A 15985-nucleotide genomic window follows, 5' to 3' on the forward strand; every position below is an offset into this window, starting at 1 on the left:
CTGGGTCCACTGCATTCCACCCCACTGGCGACAACCGTATTTTCAAATTACGAAATTACCAACACTTGTCTGTCCACTGTCCCCACAGCGTATAAAAACCCTTCACTCCAAAGCAAGCAGACTCCCTAAAAACCTCAAAACCCTCACACTACAGCAAACACACAGCCTCCATTTCCCCTCGCTGGGACCTTCCAAAACGGTGTCGCACAACCGATACCAGAAACCCTAGAAAATCACAGAGAGAGAGAGAGAGAGAGAGAGACACACACACACACACACTAGAGAATTGTAGCGAGGCAGGCAGAAAAGGTCAGACGACATGTCGCAGTCACTGGAGCTGTTGCTGATACAATTCTTGATGCCGGACAACGACGCTCGGCGGCAAGCAGAGGACCAGATAAAGCGGCTGGCTAAAGACCCTCAGGTAGTTCCTGCGCTGGTACAGCACCTGCGCACCGCCAAAACTCCGAATGTGAGACAATTGGCGGCTGTGCTTCTGAGGAAGAAGATCACAGGACACTGGGCCAAGCTCTCTCCTCAGATTAAGCACCTCGTTAAGCAGTCCCTCATTGAGAGCATCACCATGGAGCACAGGTCTAAGTTTATCTCAATTGCATTGTTTTGATTTGGGATATGTATTTGAATTGCTTTGTTTATTGAGGAGTGTGGCAAGAAGATGAAGATAAATATATATATATTTTTTCACGGTGTTTTTGCAGCCCTCCAGTGAGGCGTGCGAGTGCCAACGTGGTTAGCATTGTTGCAAAATATGCTGTCCCGGCTGGAGAATGGCCGGATTTGCTGCCCTTTCTGTTTCAATGCAGTCAGAGTGCACAAGAGGAACATAGAGAGGTAATTTCCATTGAATTCAGGAAGAGACCCTTTTTCTGTTGCATTCTCTCTATCATTCCTCCATTTAACAGCAGTGCGAAAATTAGAAGGCATAATGCACATTGGATGTATGTATATCATCTCATGCATGAAGGGGTTATAAGTGATTGATGTACGCCAATGTATACTGGGAAGTTGTCTCCAATATGGTTGGATTTTAGAGAAAATGGTGCTTAATGGCACGCTTCCAAGCAAAATAGCTTCTTTTTGTAAATATGTATTTAGAGAATGCTGTCTCTGATGGAAAATGAGTGGAATTTTCTGGGGCATGCATTTGAAAATTACAATGGAAATTAGTAATTGTGGCAGGGTAGTGGTGACAGGGAGAATCTATGGGGACGATTAAAAAGACATAATATTGTTTGAATTTTTTACCACATATCTATCTCCAGTAACTCTAAAAAAATTGAGGATCTAGAAGTCTATGTAATAACATGTAGAGCATGCCCAATGGGTGCTCTATCTGGGGCTCAAATACCATGGGGATTTAAAATGTAGCAACTCAAGCAAAAAGGCAGCTTGTTTCTCGCTTTTGGAGGTTCTTCACGTTTTTTATTGGACAGCTTGTCTGCTGTGCATCTTTATTTATATCCTATTAATAACATCTTTGAGTTAGTCATAAAAATTAATTCAAAGTGAAGCCAAAATTACACATATCCAAAAACTAACACAAGCATGGGGTATTCTTCTTGGAAGATATCACAAGTATTAGTTCCCCCTTCAGACAAAAATCAAACACAAACCTGCACTTTAGTAGCTATACCAGTCTTCCAATCATGGCATGACTAAGAGACAGGGCAACTGGATTTCTTATATTGAGTGGAAAAAAGATTTGCGAGGAAAAATTCCTGAAGCATGAAAGAAACAAACTTTTTTGTAGGTGAAACTATATTCAACAAAATAGTCTACCAACAGCAGACATAAACATCTGAACATTCCACATCATTCAGTAGTTCATGTACACTATTATTTATACTGGTCTGCAGTTGCCAGATTCAATGTACTAACTGATATGGTTGGTTTTACTTTGGTTGGAATAAGGTGGCATTGATCCTTTTCAGCTCTTTGACTGAAACAATAGGGAATACATTTCGACCACATTTCGCAGATTTGCAAGCTCTTCTTCTGAAATGCTTGCAGGATGAGACGAGCACCCGTGTCAGAGTTGCTGCACTCAAGTAATGCTTATCATCGTATATATCTATTATAATTTTGATAATTTTGTGCTTCTTTTTCTAACACTTGATTAGCTTGTATTTGCTTATTGGAATCTTTTAATTATTATTCCAGGGCAGTGGGGTCTTTTCTGGAATTCACTCATGATGGGGATGAAGTGGTGAGTTTCTATTCATGCTGCCTGTTTATGTTATAAATGAAAGTAAAGCATAATAAATAAATACTTTTCTTGTGTGTATCTTATTTATTTATTTATGTAATAACAGTACGTAATTCAATGTTGTTCATCTGCTTCTATTCTATCTTTATACTTGGGTAAGTTGGACAACCTAATATGATATTTGAAGTGGTAAGGTTCCTATAGTGAGTTCACTTTAAAAGGCAGCAAGAAAAGTACCTCAAGCATGAAGGCTGAAACTATGAAAGCACTTAGCAGATAAGCCTTTTGAAATATAATCTTTTACAACTATTATAGTATTCATATCCTTATCTATCACCTTAAGAACAGGAGTTGTCTTTTCTTGATTTAGAAAAAAAAAATTCAGCCTTCTGTTAGTATGATGGAAAATGCTCTTGATGGTTTTGGCAAGAGTAATATTGATTTAGCTCAGATTTTGTCTTGCATTGCACTGCCTTGTTTTGTGACATTTTTTTACAATATAGGTCTGGTTGTCCCATGGTGATGTTGAGTTTGATGTATTTTATCTAGTGAACATGATTATATATTCCATGTCTAGTTGGCTGCAATATTTTTTAGCGCGGCTAATACTTTGATTGCTCATTTGGTATGTCGGCCAGGGAAAGTAATGATGCTTAAATTCCATGGAACCTGATTATGGTTGGTTATGCTTTTTTATAGCTGATGAAAGTACCGATTTTCAGAGTGAGATTCTTAGTGAGGCCGTAATGTGATTTAACACTTCAAGAAAAGGATTGGCAATCCTCTTTGAATCCTCGAAATAGAATTTCATAAGAGAATCACTCTCCCTTATCAAAACCATGGGTGACAGTGAATGGTAATTTTGGAATTAAAGTTAAAGCTCAATTTCCCAGTATTAATTTGTACCAAACAATAACCACCCTATAATCAGATTAAGTATTCAAACATAATTTTTTTTGGAAAAGAAATGATAATATATTGCCAAAGACAGAGAAGGATACATGAAAATAATCGTGGCTAAGAGGGCCACAGGCCCAACGAGAAAGAGCAATAGAAACTACAAAAAGCTAATCTATAGAAAGCTGCAGAAAGCTAATCTACAGAAGGCTAATCTATCAAAATACTGCACTATTCGAACATATGATCCTAAGTTTATCAAAACATGATGATCTTATTCCTTTGGTATTTTATTCCAAGCAATCTGTTTATCTCCCTAATTTCTTGCATTGCATGTTAGCTAAGATTTTGCCAGTGCAACTCATCAGTTCTTTATTTTTTGGTATTTATCTTATTCATACCAATGCAGGTCAAGTTTCGAGAATTCATTCCTAGCATCTTAAATGTATCAAGGCAGTGCCTTGCAGCTGGCGAGGAAGATGTCGCTGTTATTGCTTTTGAAATTTTTGATGAGTTGATTGAATCTCCTGCACCTCTTCTTGGGGAATCTGTTAAATCCATTGTGCAATTCTCTCTTGACGTTTGCTCAAGTCAAAGTTTGGAATCTAATACACGTCACCAGGTTAGTAAAAAGGGTGAATATTTTCCTTGTATTTTCTCTATGCTCTCAATCCTTGGTTGAGATTGAGATGCAAATTTGTTGGGCTCACAAGTCTAACTTACCTGCATTTAGATAGATAAAGTCTCCGTCTCTGTCTCTGTCTCTCCCCTATCTATCTCTCAGTGTGCGCTCTCTTTGTCTTTGTCGTTGCTTTGCTATCTCTCAGGCAATTCAGATAGTTTCGTGGCTAGCGAAGTATAAATCCAGTTCCCTCAAAAAGCATAAGTTGGTCATCCCTATTCTGCAAGTTATGTGCCCATTGCTTGCAGAATCGAATAATGAAGATAAAGATGATGATCTTGCTCCAGATCGAGCTGCTGCAGAAGTTATTGACACTATGGCTTTGAACATACCAAAGCATGTTTTCCACCCTGTTTTAGAATTTTCTTCTCTAAGCAGTCAGAATGCAAATCCAAAATATCGGGAAGCTTCTGTTACTGCTTTAGGTGTCATTTCAGAGGGTTGTTTGGAATTGATAAAAGATAAGTTGGATCCAGTTCTTCATATTGTTTTAGGCGCTTTGAGAGATCCTGAGGAAATGGTCAGAGGGGCTGCGTCATTTGCATTGGGTCAGTTTGCTGAGCATTTGCAGCCTGAAATTGTCTCTCACTATCAAAGTGTACTTCCCTGCATTTTGAATGCCCTTGAGGACACATCTGACGAAGTGAAGGTATGTTTGGTAGATGGAAGGGAATTACAAGATTGTTGTAGATCATTTGTATGTATGTGGTATGACTGAAACAATATAAATGTGCAGGAAAAGTCATATTATGCTTTGGCAGCATTTTGCGAGAACATGGGTGAGGAAATTCTTCCTTTCCTTAATCCGTTGATGGGAAAACTACTGGGGGCCCTTCAGAATAGCCCTCGTAATTTGCAGGAGACATGCATGGTATGGTGGTCTTCTTTGGCCTAAAGATTTCAAATGTTTTTTTTGAACATTTTGTAGTTTGAATATTTACTGAATGATTTTATTTTATTTTGCATCATATTGCAGTCTGCGATTGGTTCAGTTGCATCTGCTGCTGAACAGGCATTCGTTCCATATGCTGAAAGGGTTTTGGAGTTGATGAAAAATTTCTTGGTTCTTACTAATGATGTGGATCTTCGTTCACGAGCAAGAGCTACTGAATTAGTTGGAATAGTTGCAATGTCTGTGGGGAGAACTGGGATGGAACCGATTTTACCCCCATACATAGAAGCTGCAATTTCTGTAACTACATTTCTTCTCCATTTGATTATAATTATTTTGTCTCAATGATTTTAATTTACATGCCTAGTATTATCACAGGGTTTTGGATTGGAGTACAGTGAGCTTCGGGAGTATACTCATGGATTCTTTAGTAATGTGGCAGAAATTTTGGATGATGGCTTTATACAGGTTTGGAAGGATTTAGTTGGTTTAAGGTTAGTGTAATTAATTCACTTGATGCCCATATTCATGATATTTTTCTTCTTTGGAAAACAGTATCTTCCTCATGTTGTACCCCTCGCATTTTCTTCCTGCAATCTTGATGATGGATCTGCAGTGGACATCGATGAGTCTGATGACGAAAATATAAATGGTGTTGGTGGAGTTTCATCTGATGATGAAGCTCATGATGAGCCCAGAGTCCGAAATATCAGCATAAGAACAGGTGTTTTAGATGAGAAGGCAGCTGCAACTCAAGCTCTTGGCTTATTTGCACTACATACGAAGACCTCATATGGACCGTATCCTTTTAACATCTTATTTGACTACTTGGTTAGTTATCTTATTTTACGAAAATACAATGTTGAATGTATAAAATATTATTTCGGGATCTTTGACTTGCTTTAAGCTATTTGGAGGAATCATTTAAGATTCTAGTACGGCACTCAGGGTATTTTCATGAAGATGTTCGGCTTCAGGCAATCATCTCTCTGAAACGTGAGTTGCATACTTTTTGTCCGTATCTGCACATGCTAGGACAGTAGCAATTATCTGCTTGTGACATGAATTATCTCCACTGTGCGTTTTGCTTATTTTTTTTCTTCTCATTGTTTAGCATTGCATATAGTGATATCTACCTATTTGTAGAATAACATCATTCTATCATTAACAAGCGGAACCTTCTAATTAGTATGGGGACACTTGTAGTTTCATGTTTAGATCTTCCCTGTTATGATTTAGTAGTATAAACGGACACACTTGTCTGTCAACTGGTCCTTCTTTTAGAGGGTACTTGAAATTTGCATGGTCTTGGTGCTACTAGGGTTAATTTTATATTGTGTAGTTTTGTCTTGTTTTTCTGTAGATTGTATGCCATTTAGTATCACTCCTCTATTAACAACCCATGTTCATTTGATTTCAAATGCAGATATTTTAGTAGCAGCGCAGGCAGTTTACCAGAATCATAGTGTTAGTGGCAATAATCTCTTTCTCCATGTTTCTGGTTTCTCTGAACTTCGAAAGAGCTATTGTCTTTATCTAGTAACATCCATGTGTGAATTATGGCTGGTGTTATTTATTATGATACGACACAGGACTTCAGTTTTGCAAACTTGTTTCATGTTACATATTCTAGTTTTGATATGTAGATGCGAGAGCATAGGGCATGCCAGATCCTGTTATTCTGTTTTGCAAAAATTGACCATTTTACATATTCTAGCTTTGTTAATGTGTAATGTTAAAGTGCCTCTTGGAGCCGCCTCTTTTTTAACCACCTTAGGTTAAAGTTGAGACTATCTGAATTTATTAGGTGCCAAAATATTCTATTAAATTTTTTGAAACTGCTTGTTTTGCAGGAAGGACAAGCAAGGGCTAAGGAAGTTCTAGGTAAGATCATGAATTGAAAATGGCAAATATTTGTACTCCGTTTTCCTGTTGTAGTATAATCAAATTCTTCATAATGTGCAGATACTGTGATGAATATATTTATCAAGACTATGGCTGAAGATGATGACAAGGAAGTTGTTGCTCAAGCTTGTATGAGCCTTGCTGACATAATCAAGGATTATGGATATATGGCTGTTGAGCCTTGTAAGAATGATTTATAGTTGAGCGTTATTTTATTGCTTGAAGTAACTTCTAAATGCTGATGAAATAATGTAATGTGGTATCAGATGTGCCTCGGCTTGTTGATGCTACTCTGGTACTGCTTCGGGAGGAATCAGCTTGTCAGCTGACAGCATCCGATGAGGAAATTGATGATGATGATGTTGTACATGATGAAGAACTGATGGACGCAGTTTCTGACCTTCTTCCTGCTTTTGCAAAGTCAATGGGTCCTCATTTTGCACCTATATTTGCTACGCTATTTGAACCTTTAATGAAATTCGCGGTGCGTTGGAACAAACATCACAGCATATTTGGTTGCATGATCTTACTATAATTTTCTTTCAGTTACAACTTTTACTATTTTAAAAATAACTTCTACTAATTTGACCTATTGGTGTATTCAGAGAGCTTCGCGCCCACTGCAAGATCGGACAATGGTTGTTGCCTGCCTTGCTGAAGTTGCTCAGGACATGGGTGCTCCAATTGCTGGATATATCGACGTAATCTTATTGAACTTTTGTATAAACTTTCATTTAAAAAGAAAATTAGAATATAAATGAGCTCTAGAATACATCAAGCTAGTTTCTAAAAATTTGTATCTCATTTCAGAGGGTGATGCCCTTAGTACTCAAAGAATTAGCATCATCAGACGCAACCAATAGGAGGAATGCTGCATTTTGTGTTGGAGAGTTGTGCAAAAATGGGGGTGAGGGGACATTGAAGTATCCTTTATGTGAAGACTATAATTTCTTTTCCTCTTTCCTTATTTTGCACTTGGAATTTTCTTTACCTTCTGATTGGTGTTTTGGCTGTTGGGTGTTCAGGTATTGTAGGCATGTGATGAACCATCTTTAAAATTATGTTGTTTTTAGCAGTTAATTTGGCATTGAAACCTATACTCTTAAACCTAGCATTTGCCTTCCACTTGCTTTTTCTTTAATCAAATTCCAGATATTATGGTGATATACTGCGTGGACTTTACCCGCTATTTGGAGAATCTGAGCCAGATGATGCTGTTAGGGATAATGCAGCCGGTGCAGTGGCAAGAATGATAATGGTGCACCCTGAATCCATCCCATTAAATCAGGTAGTTATCCTGAGGGAATTTTCTGACATAAAACTATATCATCTTCTCATCGTTCTTTCTTTTTGGCAGGACACAATGTTAGTGAAGATGATTTCTTTGGCTTATTATTGCTGAGATCTGTTTGTTAATTTTTCAGGTACTTCCTGTTTTCTTGAAGGTTCTTCCATTAAAAGAAGATCATGAAGAGTCTATGGCAGTATATAGTTGCGTCTCAACTCTTGTTTTATCATCTAATGGCCAGGTCAGTTAATTGTTTGCTGATTTCAATCTGAGACTGGTTTAGACTAGAATGAAAAGATCTCTCTCTCTCTCTCTCTCTCTCGTATATATATGTTTACAGATTTTCTCCTATGCGGATGTCCGGACGTTATTACAGTGCGGAAGCCATGTATTTTCTACTACACCTTGGCGTCCGAGCGATAATAACGTGCCGACATCCAGATGAGAGAATATATATGTAGTGAGCTTCTATTGAGGGATCCCTCTTGTATATATGAATGTATATTGTACACATGCTGAGGGATCTTTCTTTCAAAGCTCTCTATGTATTGGGTAATCTTAGAAGTTGCTAAAGTTTGGTTTTTTTCAGTTTTTCTTATTTTCTCTTTTATATTTATTAAATTTTTTAAAAGTAAGTGACATGAAGTTTCTTACCCACTCCTTTTATGTTCCAAGCAGATTCTTTCTCTAGTCCCCGATTTGGTTAATGTATTTGCTCAAGTTGTGGCATCACCACTTGAAACTCCTGAAGTAAAAGCACAAATAGGCAGAGCTTTTTCTCACCTGGTTTCACTGTATGGCCATCAAATGCAGCCCCTTTTGAGCAACCTCTCCCCTGCGCATGCAAATGCCCTAGCTGCATTTGCTCCAAAAAGCTGATTCAGAGTGAGCCAGTGACTTGACTTCTCGTTGCATTTGCTACAAGAAGCTTTCTGATTGAGCCCGTGATTGTGGTTCTTCTCCATTGGTTTTTTGTTTGATTTTGTTGCTGAGATTTTTTCCAATCCAAAGGCTGGTATGTTATTCCCATGTTTTAGCTGGGATGGCTGAATCCTGGGAGGAGGGCATCATCCTGTAAGGTACGCGTATGACGTATTGCGAGAAAATCACCAAATGGGTGTGGAATAGAGAAACAGAGCATAATATTGAATAGTTAGTAAACAAAAGACTATATAGTTAGGGAAGTTTTTAGATTTAATACTGAACAGTGTAATTATTGGGAAGAAAATGCAGACCAGGAAACTTGAACTTACATAGAAATTTAGAATGATCGGGATATTCTTCCAAATTGATTCTTCGATGTCTGAGTTCTGATACATGTAGTCATTGAATATTTCATTTACTTGAAAGTGAGAAGGCTATACATGTAGTCAAGCTTTTTGGTATTGCTCCCATTTATCGATACAATTTTCATGCATATACTGAATGTTGCAAATTGCATTAACCTTCTATAAATGTTTTTGTTCATTCTTACAGGTGATCCACCTTCCAGTACTACCTCCATTTTTCAAGGCTGGAGATACATGCTTTTTTCTTCCTCTATTCATTTGTTTCTTTTGTTTCCAATAGTATTCCTTTTCCCCCCTCAATTTCTGGGTATATTCAGCGGTCATGTGGATTTTTGTTTTTTTTTTTGTTTTTGTTTGTAATATTTGTTTTAAGAGATTGAGGTTGTGCCCTTGTGGGTTTTATTATAGGTTTGAAAATTTCACCTTACCCTTCATAGAATTAGTGAAAGATGACGTGTACCCGCATTGTGTTGTGTATAACAGCTTGTCTGTAAGTTTTTGCTTGCAGAATTAAATTGCCGATGTTAATTCTAACAAGGTCACTTATAATTTTAATAAACAAACGTCATTAGAAGAGTTCGGATCCCGAGCATCTGCAACTAATGCACCATCTCTAAATGTAGAGGCTTAGGATCCTTAGAATTCTAATAAATCGGTTACTTTTGAGTTGGACATAGTAACTAAGAGCGTGAGCATCTCTAACAGCCTATCTAAACCATGTTTGGCTATTCCCAAACACTACAAATTTTTTGCTCCAATAGTCTCAAGTTATCAAAGTTAAACTTGTTTTGTGAATGGTTGCTGGTTAAATCTAGTAAGCAGGAGACAGAATTTCACAAACTCCCAGAATCGGCCAAGGAAGAATTCAAGGATCCTCTTTACTCTCGCACATTTGTGTAGCCAGCAGAAGATTTAAAAATATATTTCTCCAAAACCTCCAGCTAAAACACATTTTTGGTATGATTGCAGGTGTTATGCGACTTTAATTGTAGGGGAATTCTCCAATAAGTATTTAAGTTAAGAATTGGTTACATATTTCTAATCTCAAGGTTGGATTGCATTCATTAGATATATTGGTAGATTTAATATGCAATATACATGCAATCCAACAGTCGAGATTAGAAATATGTAACAAATTATTAACATAAAATACTTATTGAAGAATCTCCCTTAATTGTATACTTACTTTATAATGTCATTACTACATATATCTTTCAGGATTTCATTGCTAATGCAGGTCTAATAGAGGTTGCTTTTAAAGGTAATACTTTTATTTGGATAAACAATCAACAGTTGGACAACACTGGTTTTCAAGGCCATTGGTTAAGTTATAATGAGTTCCCTATTATTGAAGAATGCTTGAAAACATTCATCTCCTTCCTCTCCTTTTTAAAGTTTTTTTTTGTGTGTGCAAATTGTGGTGCTTTGAAATTCTTGCTGAAAAGATGGAATACTAGGATATTCTAAAAATTCATTAAAACAGGAAGAATTGTTTTGCGTACAAAGGATTAGGATAAATTGGTTACAACTTGGGTGCAAAATAATTGGCTGTAAAAAAATAAAATTTTTCTTCGCATCTGCATTTTTTTTTTAATAAATAAGTTGAATAAAAAAATATTTTTCATGTGGTGATGTAGAGAGATACTAAGTATATTCTTCATTTTAAAAAAAAAAAATTCTATTGACCGAAAGATACTAAATATATTATTTCTTTAAAAAAAAAAAACCTCTTCCGAAGAAATTTTGTCGGGAGAGATCTAATTCAGCAAATATAAATTCATATTTTTATTGTTGGTGCAATGTGGAATTATCTTTACACTATAGAATATTTCAATAGTATAGCCGCGCGGCTATACTCTACAAATATAATATTTCAATAGTATAGTCGCGCGGCGATAATGTATAAATAGAAAATTTTCAACGGTATAGCCGCGGGGCTATACTCTCGAAATAGAAATTTCAACGGTCTAGCCGGCCGGCTATACCCTGTAAATAGAAATTTCAAACGTATAGCCGTCCGGCTATATGCTGCAAATAGAATATTTCAACGGTATAGCCGCGCGGCTATACACTCCAAATATAATTTTCAACACTATAGCTGCCCGGCTAAACTCTCTAAATAGAAAATTTTCAACAGTATAGCAGCCCGGCTATACTCTCTAAATAGAATTTTCACAAGCACAGCTATAGCCGCTCGGCTAGACTCTGCAAATAGAATATTCCAACAGTATATGCTTTGCAACTAAAGGCAAGAGAACAAAGGAAATAGCCACACTGTAAGATTAGTGCTGACAGATGAGGTCAGTATTAAAATTCCATTACTGATTTCGGTTCATCATCATATCACATTAGTCCCACCAGTTTTAACTCAAAGTTTATTCTCAAGTCTCCATTAAGGTTGCACCAAATATCAGTTTGTATATTTGTTTATCCAAAAGGATCCCAAAATCTGCTTCAAATATTTGTTTTGTAGACAAGTTCATATATATAATTCCAAATGTATATACTTGTATAAAATACCTATGTAATTTGAATATGAACTGTATGCCATACGCCTAATTGCATTGAAAAGCCAATCAAAGGATTTAGAAGAAATAACCAGATTCAAAATTAAATCTTTCTAAACCTCAAACAGTATTTCTTTGGTCATTAGTAAAGCAGGGCAATTTCTACTCTTATCAAACTCATGAGATCAGAAGTCACTACCAACACCTCAACTACAGGGGACCTATTTTCAATTAAGAAAAACCTGTATTGCCAAAAGACAAAATTATGAATAAGGATGCTTAATATTTTATTAACACAGCAAAGAATCATAATTTCTTATAAACTCTAACTCTGAGCCTGCATTCTATACGAATAACCAACAGTGCATTCATAATGCATTAAGTCACCAAACATACATGCCAGCTAAAAAACAGGAGAAAAATAAAAAGTAAATCTTACTGCTTGTTAGATTTCTCCTCTCTTTCCTTTTGACATTGAAATCAGAGCGATAGTTGGTCAATTGATTCTGATGTTATTGATTGAATGCAGGCAACTCCCAAGGTTCACCGTAATTTATGGAAACCAAGGAGTGGCTTAGAGCTGATGAACAATGACCTTTCCAGCACCAACCCTGAAGAAGAGGCTGTGTCCTGCTTCTCTTTGATTTGTCCAACCCTGGAAACCAAGGTTCACCCCTCCCTCCTTTCCTCATTGTTTACAATGGCATCCGCACGATAATAAAGTCTGAACGTCCGCATAGGAGAAGAACTGATATATATAAGTAGAGAATCTGTGGTGTTCCTGATTCTTCCATGGTGCTATAGTTGTGCAAACTCAAATTGACCCTGTTTGATTTTGCCTTATCCACAAACAAATAATCAGAAGGTTTGAGAAATGATGCAAAACAATTGTTGATTTATCAAATGCCAATGAGAAAAGGAATGATGTGAATGATTTTCTTTCGTTTTTTCATGTCAGTAGGTTGTTGTCTGGAATATGGGAACACTCCAAACTGAAAGCACACCAGAGGGGCACTCCTCGATAATTTCTGATGTTCGATTTAGACCAAATTCAACTCAGTTGACAACTTCTTCATTTGACACGACTGTGCCACTTTGGGATGCTTCTGAAGTAAATTCTGTGCTTCCATTTCTGTTTCATTTTTAATGTTGCCAAATGCATTTTCCATAAACAATTTTTGGTTTCCCTTCCTCTGGTTTTGATTTATTCTCAATTAAATATCTGGACCCCGACTGAAATAATTATTCAAAATATTTGGCAACATCTTCATTTTTTTTTATGCTTGTTCATGAATGCTTATTCTCTCTCAAAGGAATCATAGTTTTGTTACAATATAATTTTGATGTTGTCTAACAGGATAGTTCTATTGATGACATGCACAAGGACCTGTCTCTTTTGACTTCTGCTTTCATTATTTTATAGCTTCTACTTCTGTAAAAATGCTCACTGATTTACTTCAATTATATTTAATATTTCTTAGGATGTCTAGAAATAGAAACATATCCCTGGCATGAGACTAGCTTTCTTTCTTTACTGATAGGACCCATAAATTGCCTTCAGCAGGAAAGCTGAAAGTGTAGAATTGTAAGTAGTGAGTCTGATTTCATTTAAGCCTAGAGTGCAAAGTTGTGTATTCACTTAGTCCAAGAGAATGACAAGTGTAAGGCTTAAATTCAGTAAAGAGTAGAATAGCCAAGAGCTAGGATTGTTTTGAATGAATGGCTGAGATTCACTGAATTGTGTGTGAATCCAGCTAAGAGCTAATGGTCATGTAGTACATGCCGTGTGAGCTCATTCGGTTAGAGAAAGGAATATACAAACTGCTTAGCTCACTGATTTCGAGAGCAAGCAGAGTGGTTATGCAAGTCTGCTCCATTTTTTTCTTCTCTTCTCTCTAACAACCAAAATACAGAAGAAAACCTAGCTTGAATAATACAAACGCTAACATGGCCTCAGAGCCAGGTTGGATCAATTAAAAATCTGGGTGTTTTTCAAACCTGTGAAATCAAGCTAAATCGGTGCTCACTCAAGCCTGTGACGATCGATTGAAGCTCATTATTGATATCTGAAGTAAGCTGGTTGTGGTTGTCTGAGATCAGCAATGACTGGTTCTGGAGGTTCAGAGGTAAGAACCCCGATCTTCTCCGGTGAGAACTATGAGTTCTGGAGAATCAAGATGACAACCATCTTCAAGTCTTACGGGTTGTGGGATCTGGTGGAGAAAGGAATCACGATTCCAGAATCGAAGAAGAAGAAGGCAGCTGAGGAAACATCTACAGAGGATGATGATGAGAAGATGGCTGCGGTTCTTATGAGGGATGCGAAAGCTCTGGGGATTATTCAGAACTCTGTTTCTGATCATATTTTTCCTCGCATTGCCAATGCTGATTCAGCTAAAATGGCATGGAATCTACTATATGAAGAATACCATGGTGGTGACCATGTCAGGTCAGTGAAGCTTCAAAATCTTAGACGAGAGTTTGAGTATACTAGGATGCATGAAAATGAATCTCTGTCTACATACCTTACTCGTTTGAATGAACTAATAAATCAAATGAAGACGTATGGTGAATCTCTGTGAAATGAAAGGCTTGTTCAAAAGGTTCTAATTAGCTTAAATAAGGTTTATGATCCTATTTGTTTGGTGATTGAGAACACAAAAAGTCTGGAAACAGTGGATTTACAAGAAGTTATTGCAATTCTAAAAAGTCAGGAGCAAAGATTTGAGTTGCATAATTCTGATACAGCAGAGAAGGCATTTGCCTCCTTTTCTGTGAATTCCAAAAACCAGAACAAGGGAGGATATCAAGCTGGTCAGTTTAAGTCTCAGAAAAATTGGAATTCGAAAGGCAAGCCATGGGAATCAAATTCCAAGCCTCAACACACCAACTTTGCACAGAATTCATCAACAACAGTGGGTCAAGAAGGTTCAAAACCACAGTGCAAGGTGTGTTCTAAATTCCATTATGGTGAATGTAGATACAAGGGAAAGCCTGAGTGTTACAATTGTGATAAATTTGGACATTTGGTTAGGGAGTGCACTGCAAGCAGAAATGTGCAGAAAGCAAACTGTGCAAATCAGGTGGAAGTGACTGGAAATCTATTTTATGCTAATAGTACTATTGCTGCCACAAATACCACTGGAGAATGGTATATAGACAGTGGGTGTAGCAACCACATGACTGGAAATGGGAGTTTGCTGACAGATATTAGAACAAATGTGGTAGGCAAGGTGCAAATGCCAAATGGTGAGCTTGTGAATGTAGCTGGAATGGGCACATTGGCAATTGACACTACCAAAGGCAGAAAATATATCAAGGAAGTGATGTATCTTCCCGGATTGAAAGAGAATTTACTAAGTGTGGGACAAATGGATGAACACGGTTACTATCTAGTATTTGGAGGAAAACTGTGCAGCATCTTTGAAGGTCCTTCACTAGAGTGCCTTGTAATCAAAGTGGAAATGAAAAGGAATAGGTGTTATCCCTTGGCATTGCTCTCTAATGATCATATTGCACTAAAGGCAAGTGTATCCAATTCTACATGGATGTGGCACAAAAGGTTGGGTCACCTGCACCTAAAAGGTCTAAATCAACTCAAAGAGAAGGATATGGTGCATGGACTGCCATTCATGGAAAAAGTTGATGGAGTTTGTGATGGATGTCAGTTTGGAAAACAGCACCGAGAATGGTTTCCAAAGAACCAAGCATGGAGAGCAAGCAATCCATTTGAACTAGTTCATGTGGATTTGTGTGGACCCATGCAAAATGAATCCATTGCTGGCAACAAGTACTTTATGCTACTTATAGATGATTGTACAAGAATGGTATGGGTTTACTTTCTCAAATACAAATCTGATGCATTGAATTGTTTTCGTAAATTCAAGTCAATGGTAGAGTTGCAAAGTGGTTTCAAGGTGAAATGTTTGAGAAGTGACAGAGGAGGAGAGTTCACATCTAGTGAATTCAACAAGTTATGTGAAGTTGAAGGGATTCAAAGACAACTCTCTATGGCCTATACTCCACAACAAAATGGAGTGGTGGAAAGGAAAAATAGAACCGTGGTGGAAATGGCAAAGGCTATGCTCCATGAGAAAGGATTGCCTTACTTTCTATGGGCAGAAGCTGTCCATACAGCTGTTTACTTGCTGAACAGGTGTCCTACTAGAGCACTTGGAGATAAGACACCATTTGAGGCATATAGTGGGAGAAAACCAGGTTTGGCTCATCTAAAAATATTTGGTAGTGTGTGTTATGTACACATACCAAGTGAAGTAAGGCAGAAGTTAGATTCAAAA

General features: G+C 37.2%; 1 protein-coding gene across 1 annotated transcript; it reads left to right on the plus strand.

The window, feature by feature from the left end:
- On the plus strand, positions 106 to 9714 carry LOC18790745 (importin-4). Its single transcript, XM_007225339.2, has 21 exons — positions 106 to 594; positions 720 to 852; positions 1933 to 2069; positions 2182 to 2227; positions 3534 to 3746; positions 3952 to 4455; positions 4543 to 4677; positions 4783 to 4998; positions 5077 to 5166; positions 5254 to 5498; positions 5606 to 5694; positions 6125 to 6165; positions 6552 to 6582; positions 6664 to 6786; positions 6870 to 7087; positions 7209 to 7304; positions 7414 to 7526; positions 7756 to 7891; positions 8028 to 8132; positions 8570 to 8970; positions 9368 to 9714. The coding sequence occupies exons 1-20, from the start codon at positions 320 to 322 to the stop codon at positions 8768 to 8770; spliced, it is 3147 nt and encodes a 1048-aa protein (XP_007225401.1). The 5' UTR covers positions 106 to 319; the 3' UTR covers positions 8771 to 8970; positions 9368 to 9714.

Source organism: Prunus persica, chromosome G1 (assembly GCF_000346465.2).
Source record: "Prunus persica cultivar Lovell chromosome G1, Prunus_persica_NCBIv2, whole genome shotgun sequence".
NCBI lineage: Eukaryota > Viridiplantae > Streptophyta > Magnoliopsida > Rosales > Rosaceae > Prunus > Prunus persica.